General features: G+C 39.0%; 1 protein-coding gene across 1 annotated transcript; it reads left to right on the top strand.

Moving 5' to 3' along the window:
* Nucleotides 1-4,995: 4,995 nt before the first annotated feature.
* On the top strand, nucleotides 4,996-27,649 carry kif3a (kinesin family member 3A). The gene is made up of 17 exons (XM_017485732.3): nucleotides 4,996-5,186; nucleotides 7,094-7,376; nucleotides 10,437-10,581; nucleotides 10,841-10,925; nucleotides 11,614-11,719; nucleotides 12,888-13,027; nucleotides 13,123-13,320; nucleotides 13,493-13,667; nucleotides 15,123-15,221; nucleotides 22,109-22,265; nucleotides 22,956-23,136; nucleotides 23,319-23,429; nucleotides 24,650-24,775; nucleotides 25,072-25,125; nucleotides 25,207-25,275; nucleotides 25,373-25,500; nucleotides 26,864-27,649. Exons 1-17 carry the CDS (start codon nucleotides 5,181-5,183, stop codon nucleotides 26,910-26,912), a joined length of 2,112 nt encoding a protein of 703 aa, XP_017341221.1. The 5' UTR covers nucleotides 4,996-5,180; the 3' UTR covers nucleotides 26,913-27,649.
* The last annotated feature ends 65 nt before the right edge of the window (nucleotides 27,650-27,714 follow it).

The raw sequence follows: 27,714 nt of genomic DNA, 5'->3' as shown, positions 1-27,714 counted from the left end.
GAATCTTCTGGATTGCAGATACTCTTTCAGCGGAGAGATTCTTTCCCTTTGCAGAAATGTCATGACCCAAGAAATCTCACTTCTTGCTGTACATACTGTAATTTGGAGAGACTGGCTTTGTGGCCTTAATGGTGTCACTTTCACACTGTGCCCTGGAGATAGTGGTAGAGGTGCTAAGCTGTCCCTTAGCATTTGGTCGTGTATCGTTTTTGACTCACAATACCTGTAACACAAGTGAGTGAAAGTGTCAGGACGTCCATCAAATATGAATGTAAACCAAAACTCACTGTCTTTATCAATAGGTATACTGAAAAAACGCATTAGCTAAATCTACGACTGAAAACCATTCACTATTTACTGGAACCTGGCTTAATGTAGTGTAAGAATTTGGCAAATCTGGAGCTCTCTGTTTGACTGCTGCATTAACTGCTTGCAAATCTTGTCCAGATCTCCATTCATCAGGTTGTAGGGGGTTTTTTTTTTTTTGCTTCTCTCACTGGAAATATTGGAGTGTGCACTGATGAATCAGGACAGGGAACAATGATCCCTGCCTTCAATAATGAATTGAAATCTGGTCTAATGCCCTCAATAGCTTCTGATTTAAGAGGGTATTGAGATTGTCTGGGCCTAAAGTCAGATTTTGGCGTGATCACGACTGGTGGTGCACTTCTAATCAGGCCTACGTCATGTTTCCCTTGGGCCCACAGCCCGAGAGGCACCTTCTTCAACTGTGGGTGTATCTCTAGGGGTTTGTGGGGCTTGTCCCAAGGTTCATCAACATTTCCTTGACATGACAAGTGACATCCCGATTAAACTTGCACATTTCCTGAAAGAATTTTTTATGAACTCCCAGCGTCGGGCTGTACCATATGTTGGAGGTAGGTTCATGTTCCCAATCTGTAATTCTTTCATTCTTTCATTTTCACATAATCTGACCCACGGTTCCACGTCTTTCCACTGTTTGTTCTTTATTTTTGCTAATGAGACGTGAGGCGCTGATTCTGGGACAAAAAATACACGCAACTGCATGTCACTCAATTTGACTGAACATGCACAAAATTTGTCACACCAATATAGGCACAGCTCTTCACTTTCGGGGAAATCCATAAACCATTCTATCTCAAAATTAAAGTCTCTTTCTTCATGCACATGCGCTGTGCAATGAAGGTCAGAGGACAGCATAAAATCAACATAGTTGTCTTTCATCTTATCATGTGCCAACGTCAACAAACGAGCACAGGCTCTAGGCTTGTTATGCATGGACCATTAATAAACACAGAGTTTTGTTTCTTTAACAAATGGAGTTTCCAAAGATGAGTCATCAGTTATTGTTACTCCCTGAGGTGAGGACATCAAATTTAAGTGTAAAACACACATTAAGTCCCTGCCCAGTAGATTGACTGGACATAAAGACGAAATTAGGAATTGTTGGGTTATTCTTTTCCCATTTTCACATTCACAAACTTAACGGTTCAGAGAAACGTTCTAATACTGAATGTCCTGTCACGCTCATGGAGTGCAGTGACCGTGAACTCATTTCTGGGGATTCTTTTAATTTGCAGTGTTTTATTACTGAATACGTTGCTCCTGAATCTACCAAAAATGTGACACTTTGTCCGTTAACTAGAAGAGATATACATGGTAACTGTAAAAGGAGAGGCATTATACTTTAAAAGGTTAAGGGTCATGACTGGTTCAGACATTTGTGAATTGTCAGTCTGACTAATTTTGCCAGGTCTGAAGTCCTCAGGCAGCAATGTTGTTGGTCTCTTCACTTGGGATCTCGTGTGTAACGCCACATGTGAAGTAGGAGAGCTGGTGCATAGTTCGGTGGGGATTGTTGGCTCAGTTCTGACAGGTCCGGATAGAGTGGCGTAGGCTGGGCTGCTTCATCATGCGCAGGTGCCTCTGAAACTGCAGGTTCCTTCTTCCTTACTGGCTGTGGGCGTCACGGTGGGGCGGAGTCCAGGTCGGGATCGGCTTTCTGCAATTTAACACACTGAGAAACAGGTGAGGGCCCTGCCTGACATTTTTTCTCTCTTTTATGTGCCTCGCTCTGCTATTTAGCAAATCCCTTCCAGTCAGCCAAAAACTGCACTTCACTCTTTGTTTTAGGGGTCTCTCTCTCTCCTTTGTCTCTAAATTAAGTTTCAGTTGTTCTAACTGTGAGGCTAAAACTAACTTTTTCAGGGAAAGCACATTCTTTAACCCATACATCATATTGGTTCAAACATCCTTCCCCATAATTCACACGCATAAATGTGATATTAGGATCAATATATACATATACCCTGTACATACCATAGCATGTGTCACAGGATGTGCTTTGCTACATGTTTTCCCCATATTTTATTTTATTTCATTTTATTTTTACAGCTTCTATAACTTTCAAAGTTTTAATCAATTTAACGTGCTATGAAAATTAAGTGAATATGCTTTCTTGTGCACAGACAGAAAAGGTTCAAATGTGTGCCAAATCTCTAGACATTCAATTAATCATATAACCTATAGTTTCAATAGAGCAAACCTTAAGAATGTAAAAGAGTTTACCTGTGAGGGCGAGTCAACATACAGCAATTTGGTAGAACTTACAGTTTTCTCTTCCATTCTTTTTATTTATTTATTTATTTATTTATTTATTAATTATTTTTATTTCAGTAAAATTTACTTGTGCGTTAAATTTGCCAAATGTATCATGTACCGCTGATATGATGGAATGAGTCAGTGGGGCATGCCACTTGATAATAATCCGCCGTGAAAATACTGCGCTTCTTGCGCTTCTTAATAAGTACTGTCTTTACTTATTTATTGCTCGAACCGGACTCTTTCCGTTAGCAAATATTTTTACTGTTACTATCTCTCTCTCTCTCTCTCTCTCTCTCTCTCTCTCTCTCTCTATATATATATATATATATATATATATATATATATATATATATATATACCCGTCAGTATATATCTTAGTTTTGAAGCTGTGATCTAAGAAACACCAATATCTCTGCCATCGCAGAGGCGAAGTTCCCCGGAACTTCTTTTAAGAAATCTAGGGCTGCAACTAACGATTATTTTCATGGTCGATTAGTCAGCCGATTATTTATTTATTTATTTATTTATTTATTGATTGATTAATCGGATGGGGCGGGGCAAACTTTCAGTACCATTTTTTTTTATTGTTTATTTAAAATAAAATCCACAAACTGAGTGTTACAAATATAAATTCAGACTAAAATTTACACAACCGTTTGTACAAAACAGAAAAGAACTCAATACACACAGACACACACACACACACACACAAGAATATATATTATTAATTTAGGACTGTTGTTTAATTTGGTGCTTTTTGTGTATCCATAAAAAATAATGAATAAATACTTATATACACAATATAAACAAAAACAAATATATATAATATTATAGTATTTATGCATTATTTTTTATGGATGTACAAAAAGCACCGAATTAAACTACAGTCCTAAATTAATAACAAAAACTCCCTTTCACCGCACCTTGTGGTTTCTGTTACTCACTGCCTTTAGACATATTATTTGACTTGTGTTTACTTTTGATCATAGTGACATTTGACATTACAGATCTTACTCGCGCTCCTATTGCATGTCTACACAGCGCGTGATCAGCAACGCGGCCTCGTTACTAACGCATCACTGCCGTTATAATAAACAACAGAATTTACACTGGAAGTGCGCAAATACAGCATATAATGACAAGAAACTTAAATTAAACTAAACCTTTTAAACAGCGTGCACCAGTTTCCCCTGCCCCTTACACACAGTGGAGCATTTTGGATATAAACATAAGTTTGTGCTCGTGCAGCACTGTTCGATCTCCTCGGTGTTTAATATAAAATGCCCCCCTGCCTTTCTGACTTTCTTCCTCAGTCACGTGACGATTTCGTCTCCGTCTGATGGAGACTGAGGTCATGTTGGGAATAAAAGGTAACACTGAAGAAAGTCACTATCGGTGACTCGGGTGTCTGCTAATGCTAGCGTGCGTATGACGTCATGCGCATTCGCCTAGGAAGCTGCTTATATTTCCGGTTAGTAAAAAAAAGACGCTAGTGTTATATATGAGATGATAATACCTTCCTAAAATCCACACACTAGGGTCGAGTGCATAATGCATAGTGTAAGTGTAGAGTACTTCATTTGGGACACAACTTTAGTATTTACTCTCTGAAGCTTGTTTTCTGAACCGAAATCTGCCCCGTGTCGCGCGCAGACCAACTAATTGATATTGAGATTCGTTGACAACGATTTTCATAATCGATTATTATCGATTTTATCGATTAGTTGTTGCAGCTCTAAAGAAATCGTCTCCATTTAATACTTCTCTCAATGTAATACACGCATTTCCTATATCGTTGACTCCCTTCCACACAGACAGCAATACACAATGAATTCATAAAATTCTGATTCTAATTCTAAATGTTTGATGATTCCTACCAGTCAGTAGTAAGGCTGCATCGGTCTTTCGCTCTGCACAACAAAGGGCAGACCGTCTGTCTGTCAACACACACTTCAGGGTGAAACTCTTCCATGGGCATCCTCCGGTGTGCTTGTTGTCCAGAAAAGCTGAAAAGACTCGTGCAGCCGAGCCAGGAGATGCCAAATTGTCGTAGAAATTAGACAACACTCGCAGACTCGTCCTCTGAAGATAAAAAGGTTTATTACAGAAAAATGGTTAATACAGGATAGAATCATGAGAGTGCTCTAAAGTGCTTGTGCTGAACCACTACTATATATATGAAACACAGAGCATGACACTTCTGTATACCGATAAGAAGCAGTTTGAGGCAGTTCAAACAGGCTTTGTTTTAGGGTCTTAGAAGATGTGCAGATGAACCTTGAACAGAAGAATATGTTTGTGTACAATAATAACAATAATAATCATTTTATCGAACTTTAATGAGCTTGTAGTTGTTTGTGGATGTGCAGAGACAGTGCTGATCCAGGCAGGCAGGCAGGCGCGCGCGTGTGTGTGTGTGTGTGTCGGTGCGCAGCCTCAGTGTATCCTGGTGATAAAATCCCCCTAAGGGCCGCTGTTTGGGATGGGCATCTGAGTATGGAGAAATAACACCTCGGACACACACATTGTTTATCACCCAACAGGAAGTGAATCGTTTCTCCGTACTCGAGTAACAACACACCGAAGATTCAGAAATGCCGGTAAGAGTGTTCCCAGCGTTGTGTTCATCCCGAGGTTTTTCCCTTCTTCATCTGTTATCCTATTAGCTTGCTAGCTTCCGTGCTACATATAAACGATAAATGTCATAGTTATCATCGCCTTGATGCTATTCACTGAGACTCTTTAAAAAATAAATAAATATATATATATATTATTTTTTGTTGCAATGGCGTCTTGACAATGTCGTTAATTCTACAAAGATATAACTGGGAAAGAGCGTTTGTTTGTGTTTAGCCAGATAGCTAGCTAGCTAGCTAGCTAACCCCGCTAGCAAAATACCGATGGTTGTCTAGACAACTAACTTCATGTTGGTAGCTACTGAGCTATGTTAGCTTAGCTTAGTTTACCATAGCTTGTCAACTATTCTAAAGCAAAACTGAGTTTTTATATATATATATATATATATATATATATATATATATATATATATATATATATATATATGACCAAACCTCACAGAAGATAGCTATAGTTATATCAAAATTTAGCTGGTTAGTATATGCAGCTGTTATTAAACAAACAAACAATAGCCACAGTTATGGATTAACCGCTAACTGTCATATCCGCTAATGTGTAGATTGTTTAGCATCCTTGTTGGTTCCCTCAAAGCACGTATTGAACAGACTGCAGCATAGCTGTCCTGCTTATCGTTTTTGTCAGGAAGTGTGTTGTTATTAGACATGTATTCCATTTATTTTCAATAAAAAATAAAATAAATAAAAACCTTCATTTTGTAGCTGTCAGTAATATGTGCATTTTTTTTTTTAACAACTTCAATGAACGTCTTGTGACTTTTAGTATGAATGTGTCAGCCTGAAATTTATCTGTAAGCTAGTAAGCGTTCAGTCTTTTTTTGACAGTCTCTCTCTACCACTAATATGGATCAACAATTTTAACGACCTCATTCTGCACTGCGGCTTCTCATCAGTTTATCTGTCCAATCAAACGCTCTCTAGAATCTGTAGTGTCCCACCCCCTTCAATTTTAATTCTGTGTTCACGCTGTGCTGTAATTACCATAATTACGGTATTCTGACTCGTTCACGTATGGGTATAACTCTGCGGAAACACTCAAGATGGCAGCGACTTCAGTGGTAAAATGTAGTTAAGTAGCTATCTACTATCTAACATTTCTGTGTAATAATTTGTGTAATTGACTATTATTGATGTCTTAATAACGAAAGATTAATCTGAAAATAAATGTACAAAACGGTTTAATGTAGCTGGCATGAGGACGTGAACAGCTCTGAGTAGAACGTCCGGGTTGTAATTATGGTACTTCCGACATGGCGTGAACGCAACCGAAGTTTCCTGGCTGTTGGGTAAGCTAAACGCCATTGGCTGGGGCTGGGGGATATATCGATTTATAATATCGCGATACACTTTTCCGAGATATCGTTGGTATGGTTATGCGTTTTTTTTTAATTTTTATTTTTAATAATTGCAAATTAAATGGTACTGAATGGTTGCTGTTGTTTTGATGGAATTTTTTTAAAACTTAATCTTAGTCTTTGTAGGCATTAAAGAAAGTATCATCAAAGTCAGTTGAACAGTTTTTTTTGTTTAATTTATTACTGTTCTGCGACAGTGTGTTAGCTTAAATATATATCGTAATGTGCAACGTGTATCGTAGAAATGTCCTCAAGTATATGATATGAAATGATAAGAATGATATGATATTTTTGTCGTATCACCTAGCCCTTCTATTGGCTATTTAACAAGGGGGAGGAGCCACTCAATGTTTCGCCCTGACTTATGTCAACACATCCAATAATGTGCTGCGTTTCCTGGGGACTTTAACTGTTAAATGTGAATTGAATCATATGACTAATGATTTGGTCATGCATGTGACCTGCTCTTTCAACCATCTCTGTTGTGTTTTCTCGTAGAGCAACAAGCTTGATAAGCCAGAAAAGTTGGAGGTGAGCGACAACGTGAAGGTGGTGGTCCGATGTCGACCTCTCAACCAAAAAGAGAAGATGATGGGGCACAAGCAGTCGGTCACTGTGGACGAAATCCGAGGAACCATCACCGTGAGCAAACATGAGACGCCCCATGAGCCACCGAAGACGTTCACTTTCGACACCGTGTTTGGTCTCGACAGCAAACAGCTAGACGTGTACAATTTAACAGCCCGGCCCATTATCGATTCGGTGTTAGAGGGATATAATGGTATGTGATATACTAGAACAAGTGCTTGTCACATGCAGTCCTTGAACAATGACCTAAATAATGATTAGGAGCTGTTCATGTCCTCGGCCTCGGGATGATGCATTCCTACAGGGACATTAGCTAGATATCCAGTTCTGTGCTAGCAACATTAAACATTATTGTACGTCTTTTGTACGTCATGTATTGTATTGTACATCTTTTGTTTATTTCCAGATTTATTTTTCATTATTAAGACATTAATATTAGTCAATTCTACAAGTTATTACACAAATGTTACGAGATAGCTACTTTTAACTGAAGCCGCCGCCATTTTGAGCGTTTGGAGCTCCCAGAAAATTCCTAGCTTACAAGTTGTAATTACGAGTTATACCAATACGTGAACTTTATACAAGTCAGAATACTGTAATTGAGATAATTACGACATGGTGTGAACCTTAACCTTGTTTCATCACATCTCCCATTTGTTGATTATTTTCCTATAACAGCATGCACAGTCATGTTTTATTCCTTACTGGCAATTGCAAATGCCTGCAATATGCAACAGGCTACAGTTTGTATTATTCTTAATGAATACATTTCAGTTAAATGAACGCAAGCCAGTTTTTAACCGTGACCCATCACGGCTTCAGTACTAAATATATTACACATACAGTTGCAATCAAAATTATTCAACCCCCCATTGCAAATCAGGTTTATTGTCTCAATTTTCACACTTTCAGCTGTTTGCAATGAACAAATCCAACAAAAGCAATTGAAATAGTTCAACACAACGAATGCTTCAAGTTGTTTCCTCAAATTCAACTGAAAATGCATCTTATAACTTATTAACTTATTCAACCACTTCATGGCAAGCGTCTTTAGTACTTAGTAGAGCACCCTTCTGCTATTATGACCTGCTACAAACGAGATGCAGAGCTTCTGGCAGTGCTCCTGAGGAATCTTGGCCCATTCCTCATGAGCAATGGCCTCCAGTTCAGTAATATTCTTGGGTTTGCGTGCTGCAACTGCCGTCTTCAAATCCCACCAGAGATCTTCTATGGGGTTTAAGTCAGGTTAAGTTGCATTTTCAGTTGAATTTGGCGAAACCACTTGAAGCATTCATTGTGTTGAACTATTTCGGTTGCTTTTGTTTGATTTGTTCGTTGCAAACGGCTGAAAGTCTGTAAATTTTGACAATAAGCCTGATTTGCAGTGGGGGTTGAATAATTTTGATTGTGTGCAGTAATATAAAAGCAGTATGCTGTTTTTGAAACCTCACTGCTTGATAACAAACGGCAAAACCCCCTTTTCTGGCTAAAACGTTACTGGTAAACGTCAGCACTACATGTTGCACATATTATTCATCACAGTGCAGTTGTTCTTGGATGTCAAGTACACATCTTTCTAGTAAAAAAAAACAAAACGTAGATGCTTAACATGCTTGACAAAGGAAAGGTGGAATAATGAAAGAATGAGTAAAAAATAACTAGTTACTGCTCTTTATTATGACTGTCAGTGGTGTTAGTCTTTGTTATTACAACTCAATACTGACACTGGTATATCATCCACCGTTACTCTTCAGGAGCCACTTTGATATTTATGGTGTGCCAGTTTAAATGTAGCACCTCTGCAGATGCTCAGACTTCAGAGTTGATTTGTCTGTATGGGAGAAACCTACATTGCAGTGTGAATGAAATTTGCAAAGCAGAAACATTAAAGCATTTACTGACATGTAAAAGAGAGTGGCAAATGAAAATACCTCTGCTTCAAGAAGTGGTTAATTTTACTTCACACTGATTTTTATCTAGTTGATCTTTAAACCTGTAATGTCGCAATTCTTGCTCTTGTGAGCCAATAGAAAGCTAGAAGGCAGGACTGTACTCTCTTTGGTCAGTTTAAGAACGGAAAAAAAAGTGCAGTTGGAAAGTACTGGACATCTGCGCCTTTTTTTTTTTTTTTTTTTTTTTTTTTTTTTTTTTTTTTTGTATGTATGAGTTTACATCCCAGAAAGTTGTTTATGAATTAGGCCATAAACCTTCATCAGCTTGGGTCAATGCTTGTATTCTGCCTCGTTTGTAGGTTGCTTTGGATGAAATTCTCGGCCGTATGAGTAAATTTAAGCAAAATTGCAATCCTGTGGAATATTAGGTGCAGGATTTAGACAAGGTCCTGTGTGTGTGTGTGTGTGTGTGTGTGTGTGTGTGTGTGTGTGTGTGTGTGTGTGTGTGTGTTTGTTTGTTTTAATTTATTTTTATTTATTCATTTCTTAATGTTTTTAAATTAAAGAGTTGTTCATGCTGCACTGCACCTGATATTTGCTTACTAGTTGAGTTATATAAAAGAACATGAATATTAGGTCTCGTTAAATTTTTCGGCATCTTTCAGTAAATTTGGGTGTAAATCCAAAGTGAACTTAAAAAAAAAACATTTCTTCCAGATTTACAAAAGTTTCTGACTTTCTTCGTGCGTGTGGGCGCTGGTCACCCATGAAGTGCAAAGCACGTTCTCGACGCAGCTCATTTGCACGTAGTGACGTCTACAGAACTCCATAAAAGTTCAAGTGCACAGACGTCTGGAAGCACTAACTGAATGAGCAGAGTAAATGCTGAAAAACAGAAGTGGAAGTTATCTTGACTAACGTCTATGCCGATGATGATGATGATAATTGAATGATTAGTTTAGTTTGTCTTAATTTATGGGTTTGTGTTGGTATTAGTTTTCACTGAGGTTCCTAGTCCCTGACCTAGTGAACTAGCATGAGGATGTGTTTTTGATTGAGACCCCAATGCACTTCTATTAGTCGCTCTGGATAAGATGTCTGCTAAATGCTCTAAACATTATTTAAAAAAAAAAAAGCCGTTTAAACTCGACGGTATTTTCCGTATAAAAAAGTGCAGTAATCCATGCAAATTTATATGATTTTCGAGGTTTGCGTCTCTTGCAGACGATTTTTGAATGTACAACATTTTCATGAATACGCATACAAATGATTTACGAATAAATGACCTTGATAATTGAGGCCTGATCTTTGTACGTAGAATAACAGTGAAAACTTGCATGTTGTCTCTAATGTGTTCCCAGGAACCATATTTGCTTATGGACAAACCGGCACTGGGAAAACCTTCACCATGGAGGGTGTGAGAGCTGTTCCTGAGCTCAGAGGGATCATTCCAAATTCGTTCGCTCACATTTTCGGTCACATTGCTAAAGCAGAAGGAGACACCAGGTGAGCACATCATCAGTGATGAAACTTGTTTAATGTGAGCAATTCACAAATGTAAACTGACCTTTGTTTTTGTCAGACCACAATAAAATCCATTATAATACAATTTCCATTAGATTTAATGTATTTACTCGCCATATGCAAATGATGTAGTTTGCACCTACCCGTAGGCGCATATTTTTCATTTCATTAGTCTAAAAAAAAAAAAAACCCAATACAGATGTACTGCTAACTAAATGTTGCTTATTTTAAAAAATGACAGGTTCTTAGTTAGAGTTTCATACTTGGAGATCTATAATGAGGAAGTGAGGGACTTGTTGGGGAAGGACCAGATGCAGAGATTGGAGGTGAGAAACAGAAATTCACACTTGCCTACATAGTGATGGAAAATATTAAGTGCTGACACACGGCACACCCTACTTTTGCTCTTTTTATTGTTGCATGACCTGCCTGTTAATACAGAAATGCTAAATATGATGGGACTTAATGTCCCATCATAATAACAATAATGAGGTGAAAAGTCTGCTACTTAATAATCAGCAGTTTTGCCTTATTTTTTATGGGCCAAAGAGACCAGAGTCTCGCCTTTTAGTTTCAAGATGGTCTGTAATATACCGTTTGCATCTCCACTTAGAGATGCTCGCAGAAGATTGACATTTTTGGTCTAAAACGGTCCAAAATGCAAGAATCCACCTAAAATAACAACACACTGGAATTTACTAGCAAATTATGCTCACGCCCTAATAGTAGACAGTTTCAATGCAGCTTCAGAGTGATGTGTTTAGCCTGAAAAATGTGTATATATATTTTTTTTTATATATATATATATCTGATATCTGATAAGAGTTTCCAGGAACCGATTTTAGTAACCTGTGGTTATGACTTGATGGTTTGATAAAATATGGACCTGTCAGTAGTTTCTTTCTCATGTTTTTTCTCATTAACTTCTTATTTCCTTCAACTTTTATTCATATATTTAATGTATTCATAAGTTCCATGAACACATTGCACATTTTTTGAAAATCCCCCAAACAGGTGAAAGAGAGGCCAGACGTGGGCGTCTACATTAAAGACTTATCCGGCTACGTTGTGAACAATGCCGATGATATGGACCGAATTATGACTCTGGGTCACAAGAACCGTAAGCGTGTATTACTGTTTGCATATTTCTGGTGATACTTGTTATTAACGTCAACGACATCTGGATGTTGGATCTGGGCTTCTATACAATTTTCAGATATTCTCAAATTTTGCTTTCATATGCTTATTAAATGGTTTCAGATTACGGCATTACATTAATTTGAAAACGCTGCCTTAAGTTCACTCACCAGCCACTTTATTAGGAACACCTTCCTGTACACCTGCTCTTTTATTCAGTTATCCTATCAGCCAGTCACATGGCATCAGGGCAATGAATAAAGTCGTACGGATTTAGGTCAAGAGATCTTGGTCGTCTCAGCACCTTTGACCGTGGCATGTTTTTGGTGCCAGATGGGTTTGTTTGAGTATTTCAGAAACTGCTGATCTCCTGGGATTTTCACACACAATCAATTTCTAGAGTTTACACCGAATGATGTGGCAAAACAAAAAACATTCAGTGAGTGGTACTTCTGCAGGCGGAAATGACTGGTTAGAGGAGAATGGCCAGACTGGTTGGACTTGACAGGAAAGCTATGGCAACTGACATAGCCACTCTTTACAACAGTGGTGAGCAGAAAAGCATCTCAGAATACACACCCCTGAGGTGGATGGGCTACAACAGCAGGTCACCACATCTGGACAGTTCAAGATAGGAGAAAAACATTGCCTGGTCTTAAACCAGCCTGTCTGACATCAGTCACCATACCTCAATCAAACTCACAGAGATCACCCCCTGCCTCCCCACATTCTGAATGTTTGATGTGAACATGATATGAAGCTCTTGACCCATATCTGCATGATGTTATGCATTGTGCTGCTGTCACATGATTGGCTGATTGGATAATTATATGAATGAGCAGGGATAGAAGTGTTCCTATTACAGTGGCCAGTGAGTGTAGTGCTAATATGATAATTTTTTTTTATTATTATTATTTTACCAGTTTAACTTCGCCATCTTCTAAGAGATGGTAATATTTATCATTAAGAAAATTTCATTTTTTTTCTTACCCGCTTTATTCATCCGAATGTAAACAAACACAACAATGACAAATTAACGGTTATAATTATGGGAATCGATTACAGAAAGTCAGAGTCAGCTGCATTCTGATAAACATTTTATATTTCCTACATGCTGAAACATCTAACTGGTGTTGTGTTTGTTTCTGCAGGTTCTGTCGGTGCTACCAACATGAACGAGCACAGCTCCCGATCTCACGCCATCTTCACCATCACCATTGAGTGCAGTGAGAAGGGCATCGACGGAAACCAGCATGTACGCATGGGCAAACTGCACCTGGTGGATCTTGCGGTGAGGAGAACAAGCCTAAAAACAAGCATAACATTTGATGTTTTTCATCGTTTAATTAAACTGAAGTGCTGCGATGGATGTTTCTTGCTTGTCAGGGATCTGAGAGGCAGGGTAAGACAGGAGCCACCGGGCAGCGTCTTAAAGAGGCCACAAAGATCAACTTGTCCCTGTCCACTCTGGGCAATGTGATCTCCGCTTTGGTGGACGGGAAGAGCACACACGTGCCCTACAGGAATTCCAAACTCACGCGCCTACTGCAAGACTCTCTGGGAGGAAACTCTAAAACCATGATGGTACAGGCACACACAATTTAGGCTCTCGGTGCTCTTTCACACATAATTAAATTCATAGACCTAGAGTTTTTTTCTGTTTTGGGGGCACAGCCAGCTTGACTACAAGGCAGAACTAATAAAATAGAAATCTGTCTATCTTCTAAATTAACTTCAATCGGTGCTTCTTCTTTAGTGCGCAAACATCGGACCAGCGGACTACAACTATGATGAGACCATCAGCACCTTGCGCTATGCAAACCGTGCAAAGAACATCAAGAATAAAGCGAGAATCAACGAAGACCCTAAAGATGCGCTCTTGCGCCAGTTTCAGAAGGAGATCGAAGAGCTCAAGAAAAAATTGGAAGAAGGTACACTAGAATAACCAACCGGCTTGCACCATTTCATTAGAATTATGAATGAGTAAAGGATAAACGTGCCATTTCTAATGTTTAAAACGATTCTAGACCTGTTCCTAATCAAATTATTACACAGTTATTTGTTTTGCAACAGCTCCAATTTCCTGACTTTCAGCCCAATTTGTCGGCCGGTATGTAAACAGAGCAACAGCTCTCACCCTTGAGGTATACTTGATCTGAATCTGAAATAGAAAACCTCTCGTGTGGGCAGGGCTTAAAGCTTTACTCTCATTGGCTAGAGAGATTGGGATGGACAGCTCCCTGTCCAGGAAGTAGTGACGTGAATTTTGGAGAGTGTTCTGGATGCAGTTCTCTGTATAGTTAGTGTTTGTACTATGTAGTGGAAATTATTTACTTACTTAGTAAATTAGTTGGTAATTAATATTTGAGGTTTGGGTAGTCTCCTCCGATTATTTTTTTTATTTTATTGTTATTATAATTGTTTTAGATAAGCTCTCGGAAGCATCTTTATCGTCAACCTCCTCCTCCTCCTCAGCTGGACACTCGAGCTGTCGATCCAAATCCCACTAGCCAATGAGAGGAAATCGCGGTCCCGCCCACACGAGAGATTTATCCCAGAATGGCGAATGTAAACTTGCGGATCGTAAACGTAAAGTTTGAAAGTGTAAATGAAAACTCCGGCAGCGCGTTCATAAACCACGATTTAACAAAAACGAAGCTTGGAAAACTTAACAAAGAACGCTGTTTATTTAAGGACCGTGTTACATTTTTGTCTCCGAGTTCACTGTTTACCGTTTCAGAGTGTTTTCTTCTTTCTCATTGTATATTTCTGTTCGTTTCTTGAAATGTTACGCTCAATACTTTTGGCACAGATTTAATAATATAGTAATACATCATGCAGGTATTAACAGCGCACTACACCTCATTGTTTTTTCCCCCCCCGATGTGAACACACTATTTTCAGTAAATTTACAGTATAAAAAAAGTGCACCATTTGAAATGGGGCTTCAGAAGTTTTAGCAGAGGGAGTGGGTTTTGGTTTGAGGTTGAAGGGATTTTAATGTTTTTGTTGCCGTTGCAATTTACGTCTAGGGCAAAATTTTTAAATAAACAGATATAATGCATTTTTAAGTATAAGGATATGGAAATATACAGTGCTGATTTCTTCTGTTTTTGTGCAGATCTCCTACAAAATTGTATCAGAAATGAAGAAAAAATCTAAGATAAACCAAGGCAAACACTTTCACAACGCTATAAATATAATAAGGAGGATGATGATGATGATAAGGATAAGGACGAGTAGGGTTACTGAAATGTGTCTGTCTAGTCAGCATTATTATTATTATTATTATTATTATTATTATTATTTTTTTAACAGTACAAAAACTAAAAACTGGCTCTAACTCTGTGTTGTTAATACATAAGGCTCGACTGTCTTATTTCCAGGAGAGGAGATCTCGGGGTCAGAGGGCAGCGGCTCTGAAGAGATGGACGAAGGGGAGGATGAGACTGCAGATGGTGGAGAGAGACGCAGGAAACGACGAGGTTAGAGTCTCCCACTGTCACACATGTGGTGTTAGCCGGATTCTAATAATCAGATAGCGAATTAGTCATGTGATACAGTTTGTGGTTGATCGAGTTGATCCTCCCAGTGATGAATTGCACCTACACTCTTACTCATATACCAGTAAAGTGCATGGGGGATTTCTGAACACGCTCCATTACCTCTGAACTCACAAGGATAAATACACGATGAAATAGGACGTTCCATTATTTTTCTGATGCAAGGTTTACCGTTTCTTTACATGATCGATTTGGTATCCCTTTTATGCCAATAATGAAAATTTGTTTCACTACTGAACAACTCTATAATATTGTGTGCTAGTCTAAATTAAATGAATGATTTTAACCATGGAATATCTTTGACTTTAATAAATGTACACATCGTTCCTTACAGAATTAGTCTTATATATATCGTGATGAAAAATTATGATTGAGTGGTTGTTGCTGCAGAGTATTGCAGAAATGCTGCTCATTACACTACCATAGGGAACCAGGATATCTATTCAGAGCCTTATTTGTATGGTATTTTTAACAAAAGACATTATCATGTGGTATTCGTTGTCTTACAGTGTTTTGTAACCTTTTACAGTATATTTGTTAAAATGTCTGCTATCTCTAAGCATCATGATCCACCGCTGGTGGTGTTGTACAGATGGGCATTATTATTGTGTATATAAAGGTTTTTAAAGATATAACGGTTTTGGCTTCCCATCGGTAGTGCTCGCATAACAAAAGTGAGTCTCAGGCGGTGAGGACGGGATGGAAGGTCACTCACGCTTCATATCCAATGTGAATTCTGTTGCGCACACTCCTCCCATATGGCCATTATAAATCCCCCTGTCTTTCAGCCTGTGCACTAATCTCAGGACACTGCCAAAGCACACAGCAAGGGCAAAGAGAGAAAGAGGGATAAGGAGCGCAGAGGCACAGATAGATGGCATAGAAAGAGTTCACTGCAAACCAGAGGAGGGAGTAGCTGAATGGATGTTTTCTAGCAGTCAAGACCACAAAGAGATGGTAGATACATCACTGCCAGGCATAAAATGTATACCAAGGCAAACGGATAACGATCAAATAAGGTTCATCCTTATGGTAACTGAAGTGAATGCCACCTCTAATGAGTCTACTGCTGAGTCACACTGGCACCACATACAGACTGTGGCATATGTTAAAGCTTTCTTTTACGTCATAGGTTTAGTGATGTAAACCCATCTGAAAAACCGCGGAAGTCACAGAGTGAGCTGTTGCGGAAAAAGCGCATGATCCGGGTTGTCCAAAACATGAGTGTTTTGTTTTATATTAAGCGCTTCAGACAAATACGTAAGTGTATTAACGTGGCTCGTCGTGTCGGATCCTGCGACGTTAAACGTATGTGATGTTTAATGTGTTCCGGACGTGTTTTCTTCAGCACAGAAATGACATTTTTACCTTTGTATCCTTATCTGTAAATGTTAGAAATTCACGCCAGTGTTTCCATTTTACATACAGTGAGGGAAAAAAGTATTTGATCCCCTGCTGATTTTGTACGTTTGCCCACTGACAAAGAAATGATCAGTCTATAATTTTAATGGTAGATTTATTTGAACAGTGAGAGACAGAATAACAACAAAAAAAATCCAGAAAAACGCATGTCAAAAATGTTATAAATTGATTTGCATTTTAATGAGGGAAATAAGTATTTGACCCCCTCTCAATCAGAAAGATTTCTGGCTCCCAGGTGTCTTTTATACAGGTAACGAGCTGAGATTAGGAGCACACTCTTAAAGGGAGTGCTCCTAATCTCAGCTTGTTACCTGTATAAAAGACACCTGTCCACAATCAATCAATCAATCAGATTACAAACTCTCCACCATGGCCAAGACCAAAGAGCTCTCCAAGGATGTCAGGGACAAGATTGTAGACCTACACAAGTCTGGAATGGGCTACAAGACCATTGCCAAGCAGCTTGGTGAGAAGGGGACAACAGTTGGTGCGATTATTCGCAAAAGGAAGAAACACAAAAGAACTGTCAATCTCCCTCGGCCTGGGGCTCCATGCAAGATCTCACCTCGTGGAGTTGCAATGATCATGAGAACAGTGAGGAATCAGCCCAGAACTACACGGGAGGATCTTGTCAATGATCTCAAGGCAGCTGGGACCATAGTCACCAAGAAAACAATTGGTAACACACTACGCCGTGAAGGACTGAAATCCTGCAGCGCGCGCAAGGTCCGCTGCTCAAGAAAGCACATATACATGCCCGTCTGAAGTCTGCCAATGAACATCTGAATGATTCAGAGGACAACTGGGTGAAAGTGTTGTGGTCAGATGAGACCAAAATGGAGCTCTTTGGCATCAACTCGACTCGCCGTGTTTGGAGGAGGAGGAATGCTGCCTATGACCCCAAGAACACCGTCCCCACCGTCAAACATGGAGGTGGAAACATTATGCTTTGGGGGTGTTTTTCTGCTAAGGGGACAGGACAACTTCACCGCATCAAAGGGACGATGGACGGGGCCATGTACTGTCAAATCTTGGGTGAGAACCTCCTTCCCTCAGCCAGGGCATTGAAAATGGGTCGTGGATGGGTATTCCAGCATGACAATGACCCAAAACACACGGCCAAGGCAACAAAGGAGTGGCTCAAGAAGAAGCACATTAAGGTCCTGGAGTGGCCTAGCCAGTCTCCAGACCTTAATCCCATAGAAAATCTGTGGAGGGAGCTGAAGGTTCGAGTTGCCAAACGTCAGCCTCGAAACCTTAATGACTTGGAGAAGATCTGCAGAGAGGAGTGGGACAAAATCCCTCCTGAGATGTGTGCAAACCTGGTGGCCAACTACAAGAAACATCTGACCTCTGTGATTGCCAACAAGGGTTTTGCCACCAAGTACCAAGTCATTTTTTTGCGCAGGGGTCAAATACATATTTCCCTCGTTAAAATGCAAATCAATTTATAACATTTTTGACATGCGTTTTTCTGGATTTTCTTGTTATTATTCTGTCTCTCACTGTTCAAATAAATCTACCATTATAGAATGATCATTTCTTTGTCAGTGGGCAAACGTACAAAATCAGCAGGGGATCAAATACTTTTTTCCCTCACTGTAAAGCTTCGTCCTGACAGCAAGCGAGTCTCCATTAAACATCACTGAACGAGCGCGAGTCCACACGTCAATCAAACAGCGTGTAATAGAAAAGAAGCACATTAACTCTGACTAAAACAGTCATTCTGATCAAATATGTTGTTTGATTGTATTTTTAGCGATATTTAGAAACAAAAGTAACTGTGTATTTTATGAGAGCAGTAATTATTAGAACACGTCCTTGTATTTCTATGTAAGAAGTGTCGTACAAGAATAGAGTGAATGTGTGTGTTACTGCAGAACGTCCAACCTCTTAACACTTAGTTTGTGCTTTTTTAGAATTTTTTATTTATTTATCTTTTTTTTTTTTTTTTTAAGAGCATTTTTAATAGTGTTTTAACTTCTGCTTTAAAGCCTATGGACAATCAGGTCTCTCTTTTTTTTTTTTTTTTTTTCAAAATACAGAAAATAAAAATTGCCTTTTAATCCAATTAATTGAAGAAATAATCGACAGATGAATCGATTATCAAAGTAATCATAAGTTGCAGCTCTTAAAAAAAATATTTTTTATATATATGTGTGTATATGTGTATGTGTATATATACACATACATACATTTTATATATATATATATATATATATATATATATATATATATATATATATATATATATATATATATACACACACACACACACACACACGCACACGCACACACACTCTGAGCACTTCTCCGTGTATCAGTCTCTGTATTTGTTAGAGCGGACAGCTGACTGAAATGAGAACGCCGAACATTAAAAGTTGAATCTTTAAATCTGGGTCAGTTGCAGGCATTATGACAGGATCTGAGGGGGAAAAATTGTTTCAAATCTTTTTGATCTATAATGTATCTACTTTTTTCACTCGTCTTCTCTTTTAAGTGTGTTCCTTGCTTTACTGCAGAGTCGACGTTATTGTTTTTGTTGTGGTCATGTTGCTGTCTTTGATTTCGTATCCTCACTCTTTTAAACACCTCGTTTAATTATACAGTTGAGGCCATAATTTACATACACCTAGACTAGGCTAAAGACATTCAAACTAAACTTTTCACCACATCGTTTCATGTTACCATACGTTTCCTATGTTGCGTTGATTATGGCATCTCATTTATTTCTCATTTAAGAGGCCATTTTAAAATAACAGCTAAGAGACAGATTTATTGCCGTTTTTATTTACTATCAGATTTTCAGTGGGTCAGAAGTTTACATACGCTTTGTTAGTATTTGGTTGCATTGCCTTTTAATCGCTTGAACTTGAATCAAATGCTCGCTTTAGGCTTCCACAGTACTTTGCTGGAAATGTTTGCTTATTCCTCCTGACAGAGCTGCTGTAACTCGGTCATGTTTGTAGGTCTCCTTGCTCAGATTTGCTTTTTACAGTTCAGTCCACACATTTTCTATGGGGTTCAGGTCAATGCTCTGTGATGGCCACTCTAATACTTTCACTTTGTTGTCTTTAGGCCATTTTATGACAACTTTTGCAGTTATGCTTAGGATCATTGCCCTGCTGAAGACCTAGTTGACAGTGAATTTGAACTTTCTGACTGGTCTCCTGAGGTGTTGCTTCAGTGTTTCTAGATAATCCTTCTTGTTACTCATCATGCTGCCTATATTCGAAGGGCACAGTCCCTTCTCCAGCAAAACATAACATGATGCTGCCACCTCCATGCTTCACAGGATAGGATGGTCATCTTCAGATTAAAAGCTTCACCATTTTTCACCCACACGTAGCACTGATTTTATTATGGCCAAGCATTTCAAGTTTCATCTGACACATCTGAACATTCCTCCAAAAGGCTGCTGATCACCTTCAAACATCAGTCTGGCTTTTTTTATTCTGGTCTTTGAGTATGGGCTTCTTCATTGCACAACCACCTTTTAGGCCATGGGCATGTAGGACTCTCTTAATGGTGGATGTACATAATTGGATGAGATGCTTCCAGCTCCTTCAACAGATTCTTTGTTGTTTCTTGGGGTTTGGTTGAATCTTTTGAACCATGTTCATTAATCACTTGAGACTTAAATTGTGCCTCTTTCCTGAATGATGCATTGTACAGTTGTTTGAACATTGCTCCTAAGGAGGAACCAGATTTGTGGAGATCCACAAGGTCTTGGCCAAGTTGCTTGGATTTTCTTATGATCTCAAAGGCACTGTCTTTAAACGTAGGCCCTGGTATTGCCAGAGGTGCACTCCCACTTACCTCCTACTTACGACAGTTGGCCAAGCAGAAGACAGTCAACGTGTCGACCCACTCTAAATCTGGTTATAGTGAATTAAAGCTGTCTCATTGATTTAAAAAAAAATTAAATAACTGATGTGATCAAAATAAAGGCGCTAATTGACTTGCTAAAGGAGATGTATAGTAACATGAAATGTGTGGAGTTGTGAAAAACTGAGATTGAATATCTTTGGGCTAGGTGTAAGCTTTTGACCTCAACTGTAAGAATATAAACGTCCTCCTCAATACTGCATGAATTTCTTTTTCTCATCTAAATTCAAGATCGAGTTTGGTGTTGAAGTCTCGGCAGCAATTCAACCCTCCTCTCCTCTATTAACCCAGTGCTCTGTAAATGTAAATCTCTCCTAGTGCAAAACACCAACGCAAGTATGCTGCTGAATTTGCTGTCTCTGCTTTATCTACTACCTGTTAGAGAACTGTTTTTTTATAGACTTTGTGGAAATATTGATGCTATTGATTTACATAACACCATGGATTGTGGTTTCATAATTAACTGCACACATGACCTGCACTGGTTCCGTAAGAAGGTTCCAGGAAACACCAGTCTAATAATTTCTTCAGGCTTATTCTGTATACCTAGCGCCACATTTTCAGTGCAAAGTTCACAAATACTTTTGATTATTTTGAAGCATTGTGTGAACCAAGCTTATACTTAACTGGCTTAAATTAACTGACACCGAGCCAGGATCATCAAATGGGAAGTTTTATTTGGCATGAACCAATCCACCCACACATTCTGCATCAAATTAAAATGAGTAAGAAATGTATAACTACATATGAGCAATATTGGTGTTATGGTGTGTGTGTGCCCACACAGATGACTTGTAATGTCATGGATCAAAAATATTCACTTGCAAACAGCCGAAACTGCTCTAATCATTGACTATTAGACAGAAAATGTGCTAAATGTCAGTAAGTAGGAGTTGCTAGTGAAAAGTTCAGACGCGTCTTTTTCAACGAGACCACCTCAGTCCCATGTTTATAATGTAAACATATCAAACAGCAGTGGCTTCTTAAATAAACAGGACATTTGATACTAATTTTAGTAAGGGTTAGTTTTTAGTACTTACTCGAGTACCTACGTAAAGACAAATCGATGTTTCCCGCGTTCCAATTGGCCCTGTTTTTCTGCCACTTTTTTTTTCTTTTTTTCTTCTGTGGTTGAATATGGAAAATGGTGTGCAGTGGATGAACACGGGTCTATAGTATTGTTTTTAAAATGCAAAGATTTCAATTCATGTAATAATTTTCCACTGAATTTTGGTACCGGTCATAGTGGGTGATAAGGGTGTGTAAGAGTTAGGAGTATGGATGTGGAAGTGGGTGAGGCGTTGACATGCTCACTCTGGGAGTTGTTCGAGGAGGTATAGGGTTGTCCCTGGCTAATATGCATACCAAAGTGGTGTACCATTTTGGTATATGGTGTAAGATCTTTGCGTTAAAATTCCACTGCTTTACTATGTTGACGTGTTGTTTGACATTTAGGTTTATTTTGTTTGTTTGTTTTTTCCCCCCTACACTGCTGACAGGAAGGAAGAAGGTGTCCCCAGACAAGATGGCAGAGATGCAGGTGAAGATCGAGGAGGAGCGGAAGGCCCTGGAGGCCAAGCTAGACATGGAGGAGGAGGAGCGCAACAAGGCACGAGCAGAGCTGGAGAAGAGGGAGAAAGACCTGCTCAAAGCCCAGTGAGTCCTGGCCGAGCCAGTTTCCAAATAACCACGCTTCTACTCGTCCTAGAAGCCTTCATTTTCAGTACTTGTGGTTTGTGACTTCTAAATGGTATTTACACAAGACTGCTTTTCAAAGACTTCTTCCCGATTTACATCATTATTAACGCTGCGTTCGAGTTGACTCTGAACTGGGGAAGTTAGAACTGGGAATCACGTCATTTTCAACCTCCATGTGCATGAGCTACAACGTGGACAAAAACATGGACACCTTTTTTTATGTTCATCTTTTGTCAGCAACAATCTAGTTGATCTAATCTAGTGTTACGAGTGATGTATTCACCTCCTCAGAACGGCTACTAATACTTGTCATCGTTATAGATTTAACAAGCTAATGTGTCTGTATGTTAAGTACTAGTAGGTACAGAATAGCTTCTTTAAAAGTGAAGAAGTGATACGTTGTGTCTTGTTTGGATCTTCATTTTCGGAAGTCAGAAATGCTGGGTTATAAGCTTCAGTAGAATGCAGAATAAGTCTTTATGGATTTTTTTTATTTTAATTGTTTTTTTTAATCTGAAAAAGCCGAATTTATAGAACCTGACCTTGAATGTTTAAGTAGGTTATTTTATTTATTATTAATAAAATCTTCTGTTTGTGCTTCAGTTCTACTTTCTTGCCAACACTTTAACGATCTCATTTGGTTTTCAGGCAGGAACACCACCTTTTACTTGAGAAGCTGTCTGCTTTGGAGAAGAAGGTGATCGTTGGAGGCGTTGACTTGCTGGCCAAGGCAGAGGAGCAGGAGAAGCTTCTCGAAGAATCCAACAACGAGCTGGAGGAACGGCGGAAAAGAGCCGAGCAACTCCGCAGAGAACTGGAAGAAAAGGAGGTAGGCGTTCAATTTAGGCTTGGCTTCAATTTAGCGCCTCGGATACACTTGGCACCAATGAAATTAGAGCAGGTCAATCAACTTTGTACACAAGTTTAGTTCATGTCAAGATTGGATTTGTTCTGGATTGTTCTACACTATTCAGTACTGTGTTTGTGTTTCCCTGTTGTGTCTCTCAATAGCAAGAGCGTTTGGACATTGAGGAAAAATACACCAGTTTGCAGGAGGAGGCCCAAGGGAAGACCAAGAAATTGAAGAAAGTCTGGACCATGTTGATGGCAGCAAAGTCAGAGGTATGCTAAAAATATTCCTTATCTTATTATCTTACTGTGTTGAAGCTTTTTGTTTCTGCCTGAATTGCAATTTGATGTGCAACAGCAGAGCATTCCTGTTGTTAATGTATATGAGAACTGGTCACTTATTTGCCTTAAAGGTTCTTCAGAGCGAACATCATAATACAACACAATTTACATTATATGGCCTAAATTGCAAAAGTTTGTGGACACCTGGCCATCACACCTGTATGTGCTTGTTGAACATGTCATTCCAGATTGAGCCCCCCCCACCACACACACACACACACACACTTTTATAATAACCGCCACTCTTCTGGGAAGGCTTTCTGCTAGATTTTAGGGCGTGGCTTTGGGGATCAATGTGTGATCAATCAGCCACAGAAGCATTAGTGAGATCAGGCACTGATGTTGGTTGAGGAGCTCTGGGGTTCCAATTTATCCCAAAGGTGTTCAGTGGGGTTGAGGTTAGGTCTCTGTGCAGACACTCGAGTTCTTCCACTCCAACCTTCTCAAACCATGTCTTCATGGCGCTCGCCTTGTACGCATGGGCGTCGTCATGCTGGAACAGATTTGAGCCTCTTATTTCCAGAGAAGGTAAAATGTAACGCTACAGCATACAAAGAGATTTTGTACAACTGTGTGCTTTCAGCTTTGTGGCAACAGTTTGGGGAAGAACCACATATGGGTGTGGTGGCCAGGTGTCCACAAACATTTGGCCTTAGTGTATCTTGGCAGTCCTTTTGATACTTTTTAAGACATGTTTACATTATGCTTGGTAAATAATGTTATAAGAAACGTTTTAAAATGATTTGCAGTCTAATCTAGTTTTATTTGTATAGCGCTTTAGACACTAGACCTAGCCACAAAGCAGCTGTAAAGAAATCCAGATGTAGATTTAGATCTCTAATGAGCAAACGAAAGGTGGCTGGGCCAAAAAAAGAGGAAGAAACCTTGAGAGGAGCCAGACTCGAAAGGAAACCAGATAGTGTGATTATAAATTATTATTATTATTATTATTATTATTATTATTATTATTATAGTATACAGTAATATAGAGGAAAGAGAGGCAGATGAAAAGGCTTTTCAGTATGTGCATATTAAGAATAAGAGTCCTGGGATGAGTACAGAATGGTCTTTATGATTATAGCTTCAGTTCTTTGGTACAAATCTACAATATCCAAGCAAGCAAAAGCTCCAAGTATGCTTTTCTGTTCTAGATGGCAGATCTGCAACAGGAACATCACAGAGAGATCGAGGGCCTGCTGGAGAACATCCGCCAGCTCAGCAGAGAACTCCGTCTGCAAATGCTGATCATTGACAACTTTATCCCTCAGGAATATCAGGTATGATTATATGCCTAGTGCTGCATGTTCTTATCTGTAGAATCTAATACGTTCTTTCAAGTTAAAATGTACAAATGTACTGGGATCATACAGAAGCTTGAAGATCTTAAAATACCGAACATTTCTCAATGGTTTCAAGTTTGAACTGTGCGTAATTTTGATTGTCTTGACTGTACTTGCAACTAATATATCATTTTGAAATATGTAAAGAGTGCTGATTTGACATTATAGATTTCATAAACTGAATTTGGGTTTGTCTACCAAGATCTAATCAGTGTAACCTTTGTGTGCTCTAGGAAATGATTGAGAATTATGTACACTGGAATGAAGACATAGGAGAATGGCAGCTGGTGCGTACTCAAAGTTTTGTTTCACTCCATGTGGCTATATTGTGGGTGTATTGCACTAAAATAACATCTCTGTTTCCTTAGAAATGCGTGGCGTACACCGGGAACAACATGAGAAAACAAACCCCTGTGCCAGATAAGAAAGAAAAGGATGTAAATGTCACTTTGATTCGGAATACAATTCTGTAATGCGCTTTATACAGCTTGATGAGATTAGGCTTACCGAGTGTGCTGTTTGTATGCGTTTCAGCCGTTTGAGGTGGATCTGTCTCACGTGTATCTTGCGTATACGGAGGAGAGCATGCGCCAGTCCTTGATGAGGCTGGAGAGGCCCAGGACCTCGAAGAGTGGCAAGGCCAGACCCAGGACTGGACGCAGGTCAGATCGTGTTTCTTATCTGCTGCTTTTCTTCAAGAATAAAACACACTATAAGAATACGCTCGCCTTTAACTTTGAAAACTATTGGCATGTCACTGTAAGCATTTTCTCAACTCCCACTGCACATTTTTACGCATAATCATGTGGGCAGAAAAGCTGAATGCTTTTCTTTCGGATCGCAGTGGAGCTTTTTTAAAGTTCAACTTTATATAAAAATAAATAAATAAATGTCCAGAGTGCAACACGCTCTTGACCTGGTCGCAACTTCAGCAGGACAGCGGCACAACAAGCGAATTGAGGTTTTTCTCAATTCTATGCAAGTTAGGTATGACTCAGTAAAGTTACGATTCTACATGATTGGCCCAAATAATTCCTCTGAGCAATCCTATGACGCACGTCTGGTCTGACATTTCTTCAGTTCCCCACTGACTACTTTAGTTCCTACCCACAGTTGGTTCTCATTTAGGCTGCGTCTGAAATCGCGTACTGTGACAGTACCTACCGTACGGCCGTTGAAACAGTACGTACTAATCGGTATACGTGATTACAATCCCAAACATACTACATCCGCCATGATGGCGATGTCATGTGATTTTCGACATCGTCATAAACACAAAAATCTTAAAGCGACCACTAGATTAAAGCCACCGCACTAACGGCAAAACGCACATCAGGAAAGTTAACTGAATTAGTAATGTAATGTGGGCGGGGTTAACAGGCTGAGGTAAAATTGTTGCCGTTGGATTGGCCGGATTAGGCATGATGGAGATCACAAAAAAGGTTTCAGACGCTTTGACAACTGTCTTCTTGTTTAAACCTTCAACAAGTTAACAATTTATTCAGGTATTCTTAAAGTCCCGTTTAATCAAGGTTTGATACTTTAAAAAGGAGTCGACACGCTGTTTTCCGCCATTTAAAAAAAGACACAAAAGTGGAGTGGAAGATTCTCAACTGTGGCTTCATTCCGTCATATCTATCTGTCTATCATCTATCTAATTAAATGTGTAGATGCATTGCTAAAAAATAAAATAAAGCTCGGAAGGAAGTAGCAGAGATTGTTGATACCTTAATGAGTGTACAATTGTATTATACATTACTAATCTACCAAAAAAACAAAACAACTTGGTGTAAAGCCTAACATGAATCAAAGTTGGTCTGATTAATCTTAAAATGTGAATAATTGTAATTATTTATCTCAAAAGTTTGAGAGTAACTGTAGTCACAACACAATGTGTAGTCACTATTCCAAAAAGCTGGAATAGTGCTCATGTGGTCTAAGCACATGTTTTCTCTCTGATCTGGGTTTTCTTTTTAGAAGCATAAAATCAATCGTGTACTAAATCCATTTGCTCGATGTTTGTAGGAAGCGTTCGTCCAGGCCAGAGACTGCCATCGAGTCCCTGCTACAGTGATCATCTTCATTAGTTTCTGACTGCAGGATCCAGGCCAGTCATTTGCATAAGAACGAATTGATGTTGGATGTGTAAAGATGTAAGCATCAGGACAAAGAATACTGAAGTTTTGGTGGAGAAACAGGTATTCGGTGTACATGTGCTGGAGTACTGCAGTTCTTTATGCTTGTTGTAAAAACACTTATTCGTTTCAGAATGTGCATTCAGCAAATGATGATAAATTTCTTCTTTAACCTCAACACACAACTGAAAGTGTTACTTGAGCTTCGGCTGATACGTGGTAGTTTCAGGCAGGACACGGCTCCTCAGGATGTTACTACACTGATGCCCTAGCTGATTAGCTTGTAGTCTTAAGCAAGCTACTTCAGATATGAATCACATGCTTGATGCTTCTACCACTGGCCTTTTTGAGGTTCTTTTTAGTCTTTGAACTTGATGTATGTAATGTGTGCTCCTAACCTGATTTGGTGAGGGATTTGGCCTGAGAACGTGCATGCTGCTCAACATCAACTGTAGCATTACTTAACACTAGCGAAATGTTTTTGTTTTCATTTCATCAGCAACCACATGCGCACTGTAGTCGAAGATGAAACTTTGCATTTGCCATAAAATTGTTTACAATTACTATGCTGTACCATGTATACTTGTTAATTTATTAAATTATTTACCTCATATTTACATGTCCCGATCACATTGGTATGTGTCGATTAAAGATATACGAATAATATGGTCCGATACTACCGTTGTCTTTCTGAAAATGATTTATGGTGCTTTTATTTATTAGTATTATGGTGCTATAAAT

The sequence above is a fragment of the Ictalurus punctatus genome, chromosome 14 (assembly GCF_001660625.3).
Source record: "Ictalurus punctatus breed USDA103 chromosome 14, Coco_2.0, whole genome shotgun sequence".
NCBI lineage: Eukaryota > Metazoa > Chordata > Actinopteri > Siluriformes > Ictaluridae > Ictalurus > Ictalurus punctatus.
This window is presented reverse-complemented; position numbering and strand designations above follow the sequence as displayed.